The sequence below is a fragment of the Alosa alosa genome, chromosome 6 (assembly GCF_017589495.1).
Source record: "Alosa alosa isolate M-15738 ecotype Scorff River chromosome 6, AALO_Geno_1.1, whole genome shotgun sequence".
In the NCBI taxonomy this organism is placed as follows: Eukaryota; Metazoa; Chordata; class Actinopteri; order Clupeiformes; family Clupeidae; genus Alosa; species Alosa alosa.
This window is the reverse complement of record NC_063194.1, coordinates 10101804-10117608: the sequence shown is the minus strand read 5'-3', so window position 1 is coordinate 10117608 and position 15805 is coordinate 10101804. Positions and strand designations below refer to the sequence as shown.

Below are 15805 nucleotides of genomic sequence, written 5' to 3'. Positions count from 1 at the left end.
ATCATATCCCAAGTAGTAATACCTGTCTCACTGTATACAAACACCATCACTGTCATTGATATGACCATCAATCATTTATTTGTTTATGTGTTATACTGGATCTTACGCTATGAGAGAGAGAGAGAGAGAGAGATAGAGAGAACATGAAGCCCACTCCATATGTATGAGCCAAGCCCTATGTCTAGATGGACAACAGCTCATACTACTCTAATAAGGCACAGGTTAAGCCATCTGAAATTAATCTTGTAGCACTATCAGGATCATGGGTATGTTAGTCAGTATCTTTAGCATTGGGCCAATTATCACAAGTGTCCAATAGAAGACTGTAGTTGAACAGCCTTGCCTGAAAGAAAAACAACAACAGCTAAAGCTTCAATTGGTTAGGGGGATAGAAAATCATTTTGGAAAACTTTCACAAGACGCTTTCTTTCATCTTCACAAGCTCTCCTAGACAGTAGGGATGGGGAGGAGTCTAGCAGAGAGGGACCGGTCACCCTCAGTCTCCCCAGGAAGGGCTGGCCTGGGCCAGGGCTCTTCATGTTGCTTTGCTGTGCGTGTGAGAGCTGCATTCCCAGCAGAGTTTCTTACATTGTGCCACATAGAGTGGAACTGCAGCTGTAGGCAAGAGAGGGACCATATCCGTCACAGCATGGATGATGGAGAGAGTTCGACAACAATGGACCAACAAAACAGCCTAAAGAAAGAAGAAATGGGAGAGAATTTAAACCGTGTTAACAAGGACTGTCTAGCTCAGATGAATGGCAGTGTGAGTGAAGGAGACCAGTTGAAGACAGATGAGGAGTTTGGTAACACTTGCAACTGTAAAAGAGCTAACGCTAACAGTGGTGACCAGTTAGACTGTAACGGTGGAGACTGTAATGACCCTTACAAGACTCTGAACCATGGTGCACAAGAGCAGAGCGCAGAGGACGTGCCGTGTGACTCCTGCATCGAGAGCCCCCGGCGGGCAGTGAAGTCGTGCCTCACCTGTCTGGTGTCGTACTGCAAGGCGCACCTGCGGCCTCACCTGGAGAGCCGGCGCTTCCAGAGTCACCGGCTGGTGCCGCCGCAGAAGGACCTGGAGCTGCGCGGCTGCCCTGAGCACGGGCTGCCTTTGGAGCTGTACTGTTGCACCGATGCCCGCTGCCTATGCCACGCCTGCAGGGAGCAGGGCCACCGAGAACACCACACCCTGCCTGTGGGGGAGGCCCGCAGACTGACCCAGGTACCACGCACCTCACCCCATACCGCCTACACATGAGGGAATATACCGTACATCACAAAGCCAACACAGGAGCTCACACTCAAAAGGTAAAAACACTGTAAATAACAGCATGTAATTTGTTAAGCCATTAAATAATTAAATAGGCATTACTTGGCCTCTTCAGTATTTTTTACCTTTCAAGTGTGAGCTTCAGTGTTGGTTTAGTGATTTGCATGGTGTTTTTTCATTCTTGGATAACTTGGAATACCTTGTATGTCCATAGATCCATAAATGGAAATACACACAGGACCTTACCAAAGTTTGTACCTACATAGACTGTAACCATATTTTAATATAAATGCTTTTACCTTTAGGATCCAACATGTAAGGTTCCTAAATCCCAGGCTGATGATCCTTTCAATCATATGTGGACTTTTGATCAGCTACTAAGTGTGGGCCTATTGTGGGCCTACTGCTTGTCACATGTCCACAGTAGCAGTTAACTACAGTAGGAACAGGAAATGTAATCAAATGTATACCTTGTCGATTGATTCACTATCACTACAACAATGGTCTCAGTTTCATCAACAACTCATCATGTGATCCCTATCAATGTAACCAATCACAAACTGAACGCCCACACCCCAGGTGTGTAGACATCATCCTCTGAGCTGGGTATACTGGACTTGTTCATTCTTTGATTGTTTTGTATGATCTCTCAAAGTATTCTTTTAGCCTATTTGTAACTTCACATTATTCATTCTAGATGGACTCTTATGTTTGGATGAATAACTTATACCTCACAAATAAATTGTTATGCTCTGATCCGCATAGCGTTTCTATGTTTATTGACCAGTGTAGCAGTCTAGGTAACGGTGTTAGCATAATGAATGGCATTGCCTAGGATTAGTTATCGCCTCCGTAGAAGCTAAATCAGTTGGAAGTGGCAAGATATAGAACTGACTGACTATTGAACTGACTATTGTACTATGCAGCGGTGGACAGTTTGCCAGGGGTGGTCTAGATTGCTAACTGATCAAATGCACTTCCTGTTAATCAGATGTAGTCTATCTTTTAATTATTCTACTTTGCATATTTTATGTTTTCTTATGTATATATATATATACACATATATGGTGTACTTTAGGCTACTTTTAAATTATTTTTCCAACTATTGGCCTTTAATGGTTTTTATTCACTTATTATTCTTTGTTTTTGTTTATGTAAAGAACATCAAAACACCCCTGTGTATGAAATGTGCTATATAAATAAACTGACTTGATCATTGATCCCATGGGAAATTCTTTCCCTGCATTTTACCCATCTATTGTTAGGGAACACACACACACACACACACACACACACACACACAGTGGGAAGTGAACCCAGTGTATGATATGTGTGTGTGAATGTGTTTATCTCAGACTCTTGCATTCTGTATCCAACCTGTTGGGAATCAAATGCAGGCTTGGTTCAGTTAAACAAATGATTGCTGGCAGTTGTTTATTTTTTCTCAGTTGTGGTACTGAAGTAATCCCCTGTGTCGGGAAAGATAAGTGATCACACAAGCAGGATAGATGGTGGGAACATAGCCTATTTGGAATGGAGGGAAGCAACAAAGGCATTTGTTGGGAGTTTTTTTTCAATGTGAGCCCCACATATGGGGCTGTTTAAAAGAATATATTTGTGTGTGCGTGCGTGCGTGTGTGTGTTTTCATCTAAAGGCAGAGCTGCAGAGTAAGAGGAGAGAAATTTTGAAAGCAGTCTCCACAGCAGAGGACGCCATCACCAGTCTACAACACAACACCGCCTCAGCAGAGGTATATGGCGGTCCTAACATTAGCATACACCAAGAACATAGACTAGGCCAACATAACCTGCATCTTACTAATGTAGCACCATGCAGTGTCCTTTACATACAGGGACACATAGCAAACCAAAGATTCTAGAGCACTCTGTTCTAGAATCTTTGCTGCAAACACTTTATGGCCTATCTGTCTGCAATGTGTTATTTGTGTGGCCCAGACATGTACATGAATATGTAGGAAGTCTACATTTTATTGCTAGTTCATTCATTCATTTCTTTTTTATGTATAAAGTATCTTCACTGGTCATGTTGTGGAACCTGTCCTTACAGAGCTCAGTGATGGGCCTGCAGATGATATTGGAGCAGCAGTTCTCCCGTCTGCATGGGGCGGTGGAGAAGGTCAGGGAGGAGGTGCGGGAGGTGCTGAATGGGGAGCTGAAGCAGGTGGCGTGCCAGGCGGACGGCATACAGGCACACCTGCACCTGAAGATATGCCAGCTGAAGAGGACCCTCGTCTTGGGGGAGAAGTTCAGCAACAGCAAAAATGATGTGGACTTCATGCAGGTCAATGTGGTTATTTGTTATGACACAAATAGTAATTACAGCAAATATTATGTTTTTTTTTTATGTATTTAATTTAGTTTCTTTCACTATTTGCTATTCACTATTATTATGTCAAATTATCAGTTCCTGTGGCAGGAACCACTCCTGCCTACACCTTAGAGTCAGGCAAACATGGGAGATCAATGCAGTGCGTGACTAGACAGAGCTCATCTTATCTTTGTACCTGCCAGTTACTCTGCTGTCAGCTATCTGAAGCTCAGTCTTCTAATATTGTTATGAGAACAACATAGCCAGCATTTACTATAGACAACTATTTATCTCTTGTACCAGAGAGACATGACCTTGTTATTCAACCTGTGAGTTTGCATACATACAGAATACAGCCATACACACAGTGGGATTTATATTCTCTTGGGTTGTGAGCTGGGCTTGTATTCTGTCCTATCCCTACAGGAGTACTGTGAGTGGCTAAAGGACCCGGTGGACACTGATTTACCTGAAGTTTATATCAGTCTGCCCGACCGGCTCAGCCCCTTCAGACAGACCATCCTGGACACCACACAGGAGCTGTGTGAACAGCTGCTGGCCACCTACAGACACCAGCTCACTCACCTGTGCCAAAGAGGTGAGCGTGGCACGGCATCTGGTCAGCCATTCAGAACAAATTGCACATTGTAGAAAATACATGACCAGATTCATCAATGTTGACCTGAGTGTGGCCACTAGTGGGCAGCATCTGGTCAGCCATACAGAAACAAAATCATACATTAAAAAAAAAAAAACACATTACAAGATTCATCACATATCTCCAAAGCATTATTTGATCAATTATTATACAGTGTGTGATAATTGTTGCAGTCAACAATCCAGTAGTGACATGTTTTATTTCCATGTCAAGCTGTGCCTTTGCAGTACAATCACAGTCTTTGAATCACTGTTACAGAGGGATTGGGTTTTAACACTGCTATCCAGTCATCAGACCTCAGTGCCCAAGAACCTGAGCCAGTGACTCACAGTGACTTCCTGAGATGTGAGGAACTCTTTTGAATCTTATAAATACTGAAATATGTAGATTTAGGGTTTATGAATTATTGTTTTATAGACAGACAATAAGTAATGAGTTATAAAATAATTAGAAAATAAGATTTTAGAACATATTCATCTAGATTCACCAACTGACCAATGCTGTGTACTGTATGCTTCACACAGATGCGACCAGTCTAACGTTCAACATCAACTCAGCGCACCAGTTCCTGCGGCTGACTGACGGGAATACGCGGGTGACCAACACCACCCCCTGGCAGCACTGCTACCCGGAGCACCCCGAGCGTTTCGAGCACTGGCGTCAGGTCCTGGCATGCGACAGCCTCTTCCTGGGCCGCCACTACTTCGAGGTGGAGCTGAGTGGCGAGGGAGCGTACGTGGGTCTCACCTACAAAAGCATCAAGCGGAAGAGCGCTGACCACAGTGGCTGCATCACCGGCAACACCTTCTCCTGGAGCCTGGGCCGACGCAGCCGCGGGCTCTCCTGCTGGCATGCAGGCGAGGAGATCTGCCTGCAGGGGGAGCCCTTGAGCCAAGTCGGGGTGTATGTTGATTATCAGGCCGGTGTTGTAGCCTTCTACGATGCGGCAGGGTCTATGATACAGTTGCATAAATACAGCGCACGGTTCTTGGAGCCGCTGTATCCAGCCTTCTGGCTCTCAAAGAAGGATGATGTCATTTGTCTCCCGAGCCTAGTTGAGAACTGATCAAAAGTTTAGAGGCAGTAAGCAAGGCATGTTTGACAAAATCACAAATGAAAGAAATCACAAATCACACATTGCCTGTTTCTATCTTCTTTGTTTTCAGCAAATACTTGAAATTATTTTATGTCCGCAATAAAGGACATTTTACATACGAATCAGTGTATTATGCATTTTCTTTCACAAAAGACCATTACATTTTCTTGCTTCAAACAATTATTGTATCAAAAATGTACTCTCCGATTCTTAGATTTATTTGTGAGATAGGTGAGTGAAAATTCAGCAGGGGTCTGGTCATTTAGGCATTAAAGTCCGTCTCATCATAAGCAGGGTTGACAAAGTGCACTCCCGACTGAGTGATTGAGATGGATTTTCCACTGTCCACGTACAGGTCCGGCTCAGAGGGCATGAGTGTGGGCTTGTCGAACATGGGGTTGTCGAAGCCGTGGTCCATCGGCCCGCCCAGTTCGCCCACCTCACTGCTCTTCCTCCAGGACTTTATGGAGGGCATGGAGGGCAAACTGGGCAGAGTAATGGTCCCGCGGCGGTGTAGATAGACCCCCACGCCCAGCACGAGTGCCACAACCAGCAGAATGGCAAACACCACCCCCACCACAGCACCTGCCCCCGCACCACCTGCATCGCCAGACGACAGCCCTATTTCTGCCTCTTCGATGCCCAGATTGGCACCGTTGGCGCGGGCATCTGAGGCGATGTCTTTCGCTGCCGCCTCCGCCAGCTGGCTGGTGGACTCCCCGTTGTTCTCCAACAGCAGCACTTGGATCTTTGGCTGTGCCGTGCGGGGAATGAAAGCCAGCAGCCTCTGCTCCTCCCGCACCTTGGAGAGGCCGAGCCTGACGGACTGATAGTCGGGCTTGTTCAGGACGAGGTGCTGCAGGCGCTGGCGGTACGACTCCAGATTAAAAGCCTCGGAGAACTGAAGAGAAACGATGGCACCGCAGATGTCACAGCAGTGGCCCACCGGGCGAAGAGGCTCCGGGCAGGCCAGCTCGGGGCATGCGACACTGGCACAGATCCGCTCACGATTAGCCGCGTTCCCACACTCACACCCCGATGGGTCACTGCAGCCAGAGGGCACAACGGCTAGCGAGGAGGAGCCGTGGAACTGCAACTTGCCGGAGCGAGAGGCCAGGTACTGGGAGAAGGAGGAACCGGAGCTGAACTTCTGATCCTGGATGGTGACGCTCTGCACAGGAACCGTCAGCTGACTGGAGGAGACGTCCACGCGGAACGACGAGGCCGGACGGAAGACCACGTCGTCCTGCTGACACGGCATGCTCTCCTCATGCACGGAGAACACGTAGCGGCCAGCCTGGAGATCGTCCCAGGACGCCGCTGCCCTCCAGAGCCCGGGGTCGAACCACTTCAGGCCCTCCGAGTCCTTGAACCTGGCCGTCACTCCGCCCCCGCATGATGGGTCACTGCCGCCGGACGACGACAAGAAGGCGGCCCCTGGGGCCAGGACCAGCTCCCCATCCACCGGCAGCCTCATCTCCAGCACAGAGTGTACCGTCTCCACGTACACCGACACCTTTCTCTCAGCCGCAAAGTACACCCTGTCGGTCCCACATGGAACGGAGCCCTTATCCCAGTTTGTGGCATTTTCGTAGTTGGTGTCTGGGATCCACTGCTTGTAGAGGGCAGATGCAGGACTGAAAAGGGCGAGCCAGATGAGTGTGACTGCCTGGAGGGACATCTTCACCGGTTGTGAGTGAGATGACAGAGCAAAAGTGAACTTTGGCTGGAAGCTGTGGCATGACTGTCACATGAGAGGGCTGGTTAAGGTCATAGAAGTTGTACATTGTCAGCCCTAAAATTAGTAAAATATTGACTGACAATCCCAGCAGCAAATGGATGAAATTGTATGGTTGCCATCTGAGCTACTGCCCTTACAAAAAATAACTGCATTACTGTACTTCAAGTGTCAAAGGAGTGTTTGGAGGAAATATTTGCAGTTCATATGCAGGAAATGCAGTATTTTGGACACAAAAAACTGCATTGTACTGCATTCACTGCATAGTACTGTACTTTACTGCAGAAAAGCAGTATTTTGGACATGAAAATACTACTGCACTGTGTATAACTGCACTGTACTTTGAAAAAACTGCAGTATACTGTAACTGCAGTTATTTTTTGTAAGGGTGTGCACTGTGCATGTAAGAATGATATTACCCTGATTACCCCTGAAGTTATAAGGGAAACCCGTAAAGGGATAGCTGTGTAAAGTTAACACATACAAAGTTAATACATCATATGGCTGATGGCTAATGGGAGAAGAAAAAAAAAGAAAACAAAAATAAGGAAAACTTCACAAAAGACTGGCAGACAGTCAGCACTGAATTATACTAGTAGGCTACAAGGGTAACTGACATCTATCCTTAATGATTAAACCAAGAGATGTGCACTAAAGACATTTAATATATGACATGCAACCAATTCAGGGCTTTTACGTACGAAAAAATAATGCTTGATTAATGGACAATGAGCATAGCATGAAAATATGACTAGGCTACGTGAAATAATGTAAATTGACCACAGTTTCGACAGCAGGTGGCAGTAAGGCTAAAGAACGAGGTCTTCAGGACCTTATCCGAAAGGAACGCTAGGATTCCACTCTGTTTGCATACACGTCACCAGGAAGTTTCTTGTAGGCCTACTACTGAGAGAAATGTTGAGACAGGTAAGCACGAGAGTTCCTCCGTCATGTGAATACAGTAAGATTAAATCGTTAACTTTTTATGCAACGATTTTTGTCTGTGGTGGGGTCCAAAAAGAATAGTCGTGACTGTAGGCTAAACAACCTAAAATATATTGTTCAATTTAGAATATAATCCAAGGTAGCCAGCCAGCCTACCATAACTTTAACCTTGCGCTGGCATTTCACAAATGTTCACAATATTTTGTCTGACATGCTATTGCTGTAGGCTCACCAATTACTAATGGAAAAGCTTTGCTAGGTTTTATTAGTTTTCATGGACTCTTTAGTTACAATTTGGTGCAGTGTGTACCGCAGGCGCATGGGCGAAGAAGGCACCCACCTGCACGCTGTGCTCGATTTACGGATAAAGTGTTTGTATTCGCAGGATTCTGTAGAGGGCGACGTGCCCCTTTTTCACGAGGATGAACACGAAGTCAGGGAGAGGAAATCGAAAATAAAGTGAGTATTTATTATTTAATTAAACATGTTTTCTCATGTTTTATCCTGTCACACACCCTTACACTCACTCTTGAACACTTTGGTGTACCATGCAAATCTAGAAATTATTGCAAGCCTACTCATGGTTCACTTTCCGAGACACAGAAATCAGAAACTGAACATCCCTTTAAAGGCTACTTCAAAATAGCAAAACTTTCTAAAAAGAATTGTGTATGATATGATTATGTATAGAACATTTTAAATACAGTGTTGGCAAGTGTAAAGGGAGAAAAGTGACTTTGTAAAATTGACCAAAAACGTGCAAACGTAGCCTAGGCTACCTACTGTAGGCCTGTTGTCTTTATATATTGCTGTACTGTAATGGCTTTTGTCAAAAATTGTCTAAGAAATGTAGTGTAATACTAACTGCAAAAGGCAGATAGCAGTGTTTTCAATTTATCTCTAGTCCATGTCTAACCATAAGAATAGTTCTGTTTGCCACTTCATGAAACATTAGGTTTACAGGAAATGGGGTAGAATTTTATTGCAGTGTTTCATTCTGCAGAAGATAGATATTCTGCATTTTCAGTGTGATTTGTGTGTAGAGGTCTGAAATAATGAGACCTAGTTTAAGACAATGAGTTTACGCAGTTGTGAAAAATTGTAATTGACAGCCATTCAGGGTTTTGGCACTAAATCATCAACTGGAATAAAATTATAATCGCATTCAAATCTTCCAATGTCCTCATTATCACTTTTATGATGTACTGTAGAAGTCCATACAACAAGATCTTATTCTTTTGTCTTTCCATCACTTGCACAGTAACCGGATTTAGTCTGAGAGTGTTATTTCAGGAGGGAAATTTAGGATGTTACAAAACTGATATATGTGCATTTGTATGGTTGCAAAATTCTTCTAATTTAGGCACCCCCTGGCATCCTTTTTTCACCTTTTCTTCCGAACTATGGCCATCTTGAGTTACCTCCTTTGTGAGCTCTTCAGTGGCAGCTTCATAGTGAGCATGGTAGCCATCATCCTATTGCTGTCATGCGACTTCTGGACCGTCAAGGTGTGTTTACCCTCTGTGCCCACCCCCTACACATACCTGCAGAGGCATAGCAAAACAAATGTGGTCCACACAATTATGTAATTGTTTTATGTATTTGTTCATTATTTACAGTGGGAGGTTAAATTAATTGTTAGTGTGGAAAGGGATAACATTCAGTCTATATTGAAATGTTCTTATGGCATATCTCATTTTGTGCATTTTGTTTATCAGAATGGCACAGTGTCTCCCTGATTCTCTTTACCATCCTTTCCTTCTCTTCCCTGGTCAGAATGTGACGGGCCGGTTGTTGGTGGGCCTGAGATGGTGGAACCAGGTAGACGAAGACGGCCAGAGCCACTGGGTGTTTGAAGCCAGAAAGGTATTTAAGCAATAAGCCCCGAGAGGCCGTAGGTTACACTGATTCTACAACTCCGCTAGCGCGTTGTGCCTAACAATGCCCCTTAGCTGTTGTAGAATCAGTGTAACCTAGGGACTTGAGTGGCTTATTGCTGCTACTGCTACTACTATACTGCTACTATAAATACCTGGCAAAGTTTCATAAAGTAAAGGTACAGCAACTAGAAATATAACGAGTTATTCCTAGATAATCATTCTTCCGCCAAGAAATATATTTCCTCTATCTGAATGGTTGCCAAGCAACGTCGAGACGCAGCTACTTTAACTTTTGCTCAAGGTGTTCGAAGTCAGACGGACAGGCAGTAAAACAATGTATTCTTCCTCTTTTTGTCAGAAAGGTAGAGCAAAACTGTTTTGTATAGTGTCCTCTTAGCATGTGCAATTTGAAGTGTGTGATATAATTAGTTTATTGGGGCCAGAGATTGAGAGTTTTAAATTGAAGAAGAGGACCATAAACAGTACATTTACAAGAATTTGTTCAGACATGGTCCTTGCATCTTAATGAAGCTACAAAACTTCTCTTATAGGAAACCAGCAGAAAAACTGTTTCAAATTCTGAATCAAGGATATTCTGGTTGGGTCTAATTGTGTGTCCAATCTTCTGGGTAATTTTTGTGTTCAGCACTGTCTTCTCGTTCAGGATTAAGTGGTTGGTAAGCTTTCCTATTATCTATTAATAGTTATTTTTGACAAACCAGAGGACAGTCTGAAACAAAATACAGTTTCACTTACTTAAACTAAATGTTTAACATTGGTTTAGAGTGTTTTATTTCAGCAACTCTCATCTTAATTATTTTTGTTTTCAGGGAGTAGTCATCATGGGTGTAACTTTACAATGGGCCAACTTATATGGCTATGTGCGTTGTAAAGTGGGTGGGGGCACCAATCTGAGGACTATGGCCACAAATTATCTGGGCCTTCAACTCTTCAAACAGGTAACTTACATTTTCCCAGACCAGTTTTGCAACCTTACTTGGGTGACATCTACTTCTGACTCCGATTTGAATTTACACGCCTTAAATCTTCCCCACATAAAGCATCTTCTATCGTCTTATTTCTACAGACACTGAATAAAACAGAGGAACCATAGATTGCCATGTACTGGAATGCCTCATGAAGGCTGGGGTGGAACTTTGCACATGTACTTTGAGGGATCTATTATTCTATTGTGGCATTACAGTGGACAGAGGGCTCTTTGCTCTTTGTTTGATACTTGTTTGTTGATGTTATCGGTTACTTTAGATGGCAAAATAAATAGAAATATGTGTTGTTTATTTATTTATTACATGGTATTTTCTTAAATGGTACAGATCTAGGTATCATTCAATTCAATTTTAATTGAAAGTATATTTGAAATTGAATTGAATTGAAGGTACAGTATCTACTTAACTGATTATCTATAGTCTGTTGGAAAAATTAAATTAATTTCCTAAAATAGAAACCAATTCATTTGTAATTCTCCATGTTCAGCCTTTTAATAAACCAGAAGTACCCTAATCAGATGGTTTTGATATTTAATGTGGCATACAATGAATAATGCACTAAAAACACAACCCTGTGGTCTTTTTCATCTGAACTCAGCATCGGCATCAAGGGCGGGCTAACAGGCCAGTGTGCCCCCCCCCAACTGAGTTCTCTCGCTGACAAAAAAAAAAATCGAAATATTATAACGGCTATGATTGAAATTCAATCCATATTGAATTCTGATGTTGAACGCTTAACCTACTAAAAATGAAACATGATACGGACTGACACGTATGTCAACTATGCTACTGTTGATTGTGTGTGCAAACTGGGCGCTGAAGAGGGATTCTCCACTCTCGGACACCGTTGCACAGAGTGTCACCGATACATTTACCACCACTCCTGCAACACCAAATGAGCATACATCTCGACCAGTAGGGTTTTTAGACACTGCTGCATAAGAACTTCAGTAACAGGTCTCAAGATAGATCTGGGAAGGTAATGAAAAATACAAGGTTCTTCGCATTTCTGACCACAGGATGACCCAAGCTGAATGCATGAGCTGTTGATCAAAATAGCAGAACCCGTAAATAAAGGGCCAAACTGACACGTCGCATTTCCTATATTTTCCAATATTGTCCAGTGCTAATGATAAAGTTGGGCAACGGAGACGTATTGTTCTTTGGATCATGAGGCTACTTTAAGAGGGGTGATGGAATCGCCCTTTACTGAGTGCAACACAGCACGGGTCTTAACCTGCTTTATCCAGAGGGAGACATTTTTGGATGCAGTGACAAAAAGCCTATCATGGACCTGGCTGGGAAATGCGACAGTGGAGTCGGCAGTCGTACCCTGTCGTTGCAAAACAGTACATCTCCAAACTCAAAAACAGTAGACTAACAGTCAACTTTCCATCACATTTGGTGCATATACCTAGCCACTTCGTAAATGTGTTAGAATTCGTTCTGTACTTTAAAAAACATTTTGAGCAATCACATAGCCTACATGAAATGTTGTGATATTATCAGTATGTGCAATTTGCTTTTAAGCAGGACCTTACAAGAACATTTTGAAATGAATGGAAAGACACAGTGATGATGAGATTTTGCACTCAGCTGTAGCCTCGGCCTGCTAGTGGTGAGTCTAGCCTATTTACTTGTATTGTAGCCTATGCAACGCTATGTGCTAGTCTATTATTAAACACTAGGCTATGACCCTATGTTCTTGCACTATTTTCCCCCATGATCATATTGTTTCAGTTATCCAAATGGCTCGAAGCATGCTCTTTATTATTTGGCAATTTTGGAAAAATAACTTTATAAAAGTGAGGTCAGGTGCCCCCGTCAGTGCTCATGCGATGAAAACTGTCAGAGAGATTTGTCAAGAAGTACATTTACAGGATTCGCTTGAAATTCTGTCCAACCTTGTGCAAAGGCAGCTCTGGGATCCCATTGAAGCCCTAGACTTGTTTAGTCTCCTAACACAGAAGCTGGGAAGATGTGGGAACTTTCACATGACAGTCATCTCTGCCCTCAGACAGATCAATACACTGAAACACCAAAGAGAGAGTACATCCCCTCTAACCCTTTCCTCTGTGGTCAAGATCCTTAACCTGATGGCAGTTAACTCCGTGTCTTCATCTTTTAAGGACCAAAATGGAAGGTCAGTTAAAGAAATTCTTACATCCGATAGCCACAGTGAAGACTTGTACAAAGAGCTACTAAAGACTATGCAAATGGACAGAGAAATTCTGGAAGAGATACACCAGAGTGGAGACATTGAGGCCAGCATTTGTGACTTGACGAGATCCATTGTGGAACATGTGGTCATGAATCCACCACCTGATCAGTTTGACATAATGTCAAGTGTCAGTGACTTGACTGGAGCAAGGGATGACTCAGGAAAAACTGAAATGCATTCTCTTGTCTCTGTGCACAGTAGTAGAGAAGACAATGGGCCTGAAGCCTCGTCTCACTCAGATGTCGGCATATCGGGCCAAAGCTTGCAACGACAATGTAGACATTCTGTCCAGCTCCCCAGTCCTAGCCAAACGAGACACAGAATTATGGTGCCCTTTTTATAAATATCTTCAGATTACAGTGGACTGTAATGCAGACAAATCCAGTGATGACACCCGTGAGAAATGCTACGAGTCAAAAGTGGTGTATGGCACAGTGGAATGCTTTGCAGCAGACTGTCTCCGCCAGGACTTTGAAAAGAAAGTCATCAGACCAAATCGGGGTTTTTAATGTGTTATTGTTGATGAGGTGGACTCCCTTCTGTTAGACAAAGGTATACAGACTACATATCTCTCACAGAATATGCCAGCTCTGCAACATCTTGAAATAATCCTGGCAATGATATGGAGCATGGTCAGTGTTTATGATTTTGTCCCGAACTCAGATGGAGTCAGTGTCATTCAAGGTCCACTAATTTTACAAGGCTATGTTTGATATTCTTGGGAGTGAACAGGATGTTGCCCGTGTTCTAAAGCTGGCAGAACAAGAAAAAAATAATTCCATTTGATATTACAGGCCTAAGTAAGATTGAGAACCTGAAGAATATCGATGAGGATAGCATGATTAACTTATTTTGTAGGGCTGGAAAAGAGTTATTGATTGTTTTCTCAATTTATACTCAAGATCATAATGGTCATCTTAAACTTTGTCCAAAAAGTATGCATGGAGGCGTGTCCCTCTTAGTTCTTCAGGGGGGTCACTGTTGCGAACTGTTTTTTGTCAAAGGCATACTCTATGGAGCTGTTGAAGATGGAGTTAAGAGCAGACTTAACTACAACAAAGGAATGTCAACTTCATCTAAAATCCACTCTGACAACTCTATCCAAATTCCTAGCTTTCTAGAAGGGTTGGTGAATCATAAAATGGTGTCTGGGTTTGGAACGCATTCCGAGCTCTGGAGGTGCAAGAAAATGAGATACAAAGTTGAGTGTGATGCAATCTACCCAGTGGATTTTGAACACACAGGTGTAGTAGAGAGAAATAAAAAGTTGGGTGATGGCCTACAGCAATTCCTTGAGATAAAACATCAGAGAAAGCTCAGTAACATATCCATAATCACCAACTTCCTGTCAAATGTCAAATTCTTCAAGAAATATTGTGGCCGGATCTTTGGAACCACAGGAACATTAGGCAATAAAGTAGAACTTGAGGCTTTGGGAAGAGTTTACAATGGCCTCCAAGCATGCAGGGTATACCTTCCTTTAATATTGTCTCCTCTGCAACATACGTATGCAACATAATTACAAGCACAATTGTGACATTCAAACAAGATTTATTAAACTCATTTGACTGTATGATGTGATTTCGTCTCTTTTTAATTGTACTGTACCTATTCGGGTCATGTATACTTGCACTAAGGGATAATTACTGAAACAATCCAGGTTCACGGTCTGTACTTTGGTTCCTGTGACGCCTTCAAATCTCATAGATTTCTTGTACAATTACAACCATAATTACATTTTCCATAGTGCCTCTTCAGGATCTGCTGGGTCAGGTTTCCCAACAACGTATCTACGCATGTTAAGAAGACTCTAAAAGTATACCTTACTAAAGTTGTTGGTGAAACTACACTTTAATGATCCTCGTGGGTTTGTGTCCAGAAAAAAACGAATGAAGTTGCGCAGGAACTGCTTTAGCGCAAGGCAAGCTTTACGCACCGACCGACAGCTTGACGATATGCTCTGAGTCTCCAACACTAACGTTACAAAAACTCCCAGTCGGAGAGCGATCATCGATGGTCTCAAATGAAAGGTAACACTTTGAGGTTTCTTATGGACTATTTAGATTGTCAGGTGTTCTGATATAGAGTGACTACACAAAATATGGAATAATTACAAAAAAGTCTCTATTTTTGCATTTACTTTGTTGGTTCAATGAGTGTGTATAAGATAGACTATACATCTGTACAACTGATATTGGATAATACAACATGAAGATTCAATTTCTATGGATCCTTGTGAATATTTCAGTACCCAATATGTTGCATCTACTTATTGTGCTGCAGCTACACTGCAGCCAGAAGTCAGGGTAGCACCATAAGTGGAGGAGGGGGAGGGGGGCATTTTGGATCAAATTTAATTGACACATAATAAAATTAATCTGAGAATGTAAAGCACTATACAGATTGTACATGAAAAAAGTTGTCATTTTTGGATTCCCAAGAGTCAAAGCTTTGAAATGGTGTATAACATTACTATGCTACATATCAATATGGTGCATACAATTGATTTAGAATGTTCAGGGTAAACCGTCCTGCCGGCAGGACACTGAAAAGCGGTGAAGGAATGAGCTGACATTGGGAATGATTTATAGTGATGATTTAGACCAATTCACCAGTACTGTTTTTCTTTTCTTTTATCCACTCCCATCACTATCTTGA

General features: G+C 42.9%; 3 protein-coding genes across 3 annotated transcripts; 2 read left to right on the top strand and 1 right to left on the bottom strand.

Moving 5' to 3' along the window:
* The first annotated feature begins 754 nt into the window (after positions 1-754).
* Positions 755-5326, top strand: LOC125295593 (tripartite motif-containing protein 16-like protein). Its single transcript, XM_048244934.1, has 6 exons — positions 755-1225; positions 2929-3024; positions 3342-3575; positions 4029-4249; positions 4562-4605; positions 4785-5326. The coding sequence occupies exons 1-6, from the start codon at positions 755-757 to the stop codon at positions 5324-5326; spliced, it is 1608 nt and encodes a 535-aa protein (XP_048100891.1).
* A 75-nt stretch (positions 5327-5401) lies between these two features.
* On the bottom strand, positions 5402-7046 carry amn (amnion associated transmembrane protein). Its single transcript, XM_048245881.1, has one exon. The coding sequence runs from the start codon at positions 7035-7037 to the stop codon at positions 5619-5621; it is 1419 nt and encodes a 472-aa protein (XP_048101838.1). The 5' UTR covers positions 7038-7046; the 3' UTR covers positions 5402-5618.
* Positions 7047-7916: 870 nt separating this feature from the next.
* zgc:112148 (uncharacterized protein LOC550424 homolog) lies at positions 7917-11211 on the top strand. The gene is made up of 7 exons (XM_048246242.1): positions 7917-8021; positions 8425-8498; positions 9403-9547; positions 9816-9905; positions 10471-10596; positions 10750-10878; positions 11007-11211. Exons 1-7 carry the CDS (start codon positions 8010-8012, stop codon positions 11031-11033), a joined length of 603 nt encoding a protein of 200 aa, XP_048102199.1. The 5' UTR covers positions 7917-8009; the 3' UTR covers positions 11034-11211.
* The last annotated feature ends 4594 nt before the right edge of the window (positions 11212-15805 follow it).

Bases quoted from the DNA above. Each gene is read 5' to 3' on its own strand.
- zgc:112148 (XM_048246242.1), top strand. The intron at 9,548-9,815 runs GTGTGTTTACCC...TTCCCTGGTCAG, and splicing joins GCGACTTCTGGACCGTCAAG to AATGTGACGGGCCGGTTGTT. The intron at 10,879-11,006 runs GTAACTTACATT...TTATTTCTACAG, and splicing joins GCCTTCAACTCTTCAAACAG to ACACTGAATAAAACAGAGGA.
- amn (XM_048245881.1), bottom strand. From the start codon at position 7,037: ATGTCCCTCCAGGCAGTCACACTCATCTGGCTCGCCCTTTTCAGTCCT.
- LOC125295593 (XM_048244934.1), top strand. From the start codon at position 755: ATGAATGGCAGTGTGAGTGAAGGAGACCAGTTGAAGACAGATGAGGAG. The intron at 1,226-2,928 runs GTACCACGCACC...TTTCATCTAAAG, and splicing joins AGGCCCGCAGACTGACCCAG to GCAGAGCTGCAGAGTAAGAG. The intron at 4,606-4,784 runs GTGAGGAACTCT...TGCTTCACACAG, and splicing joins TCACAGTGACTTCCTGAGAT to ATGCGACCAGTCTAACGTTC.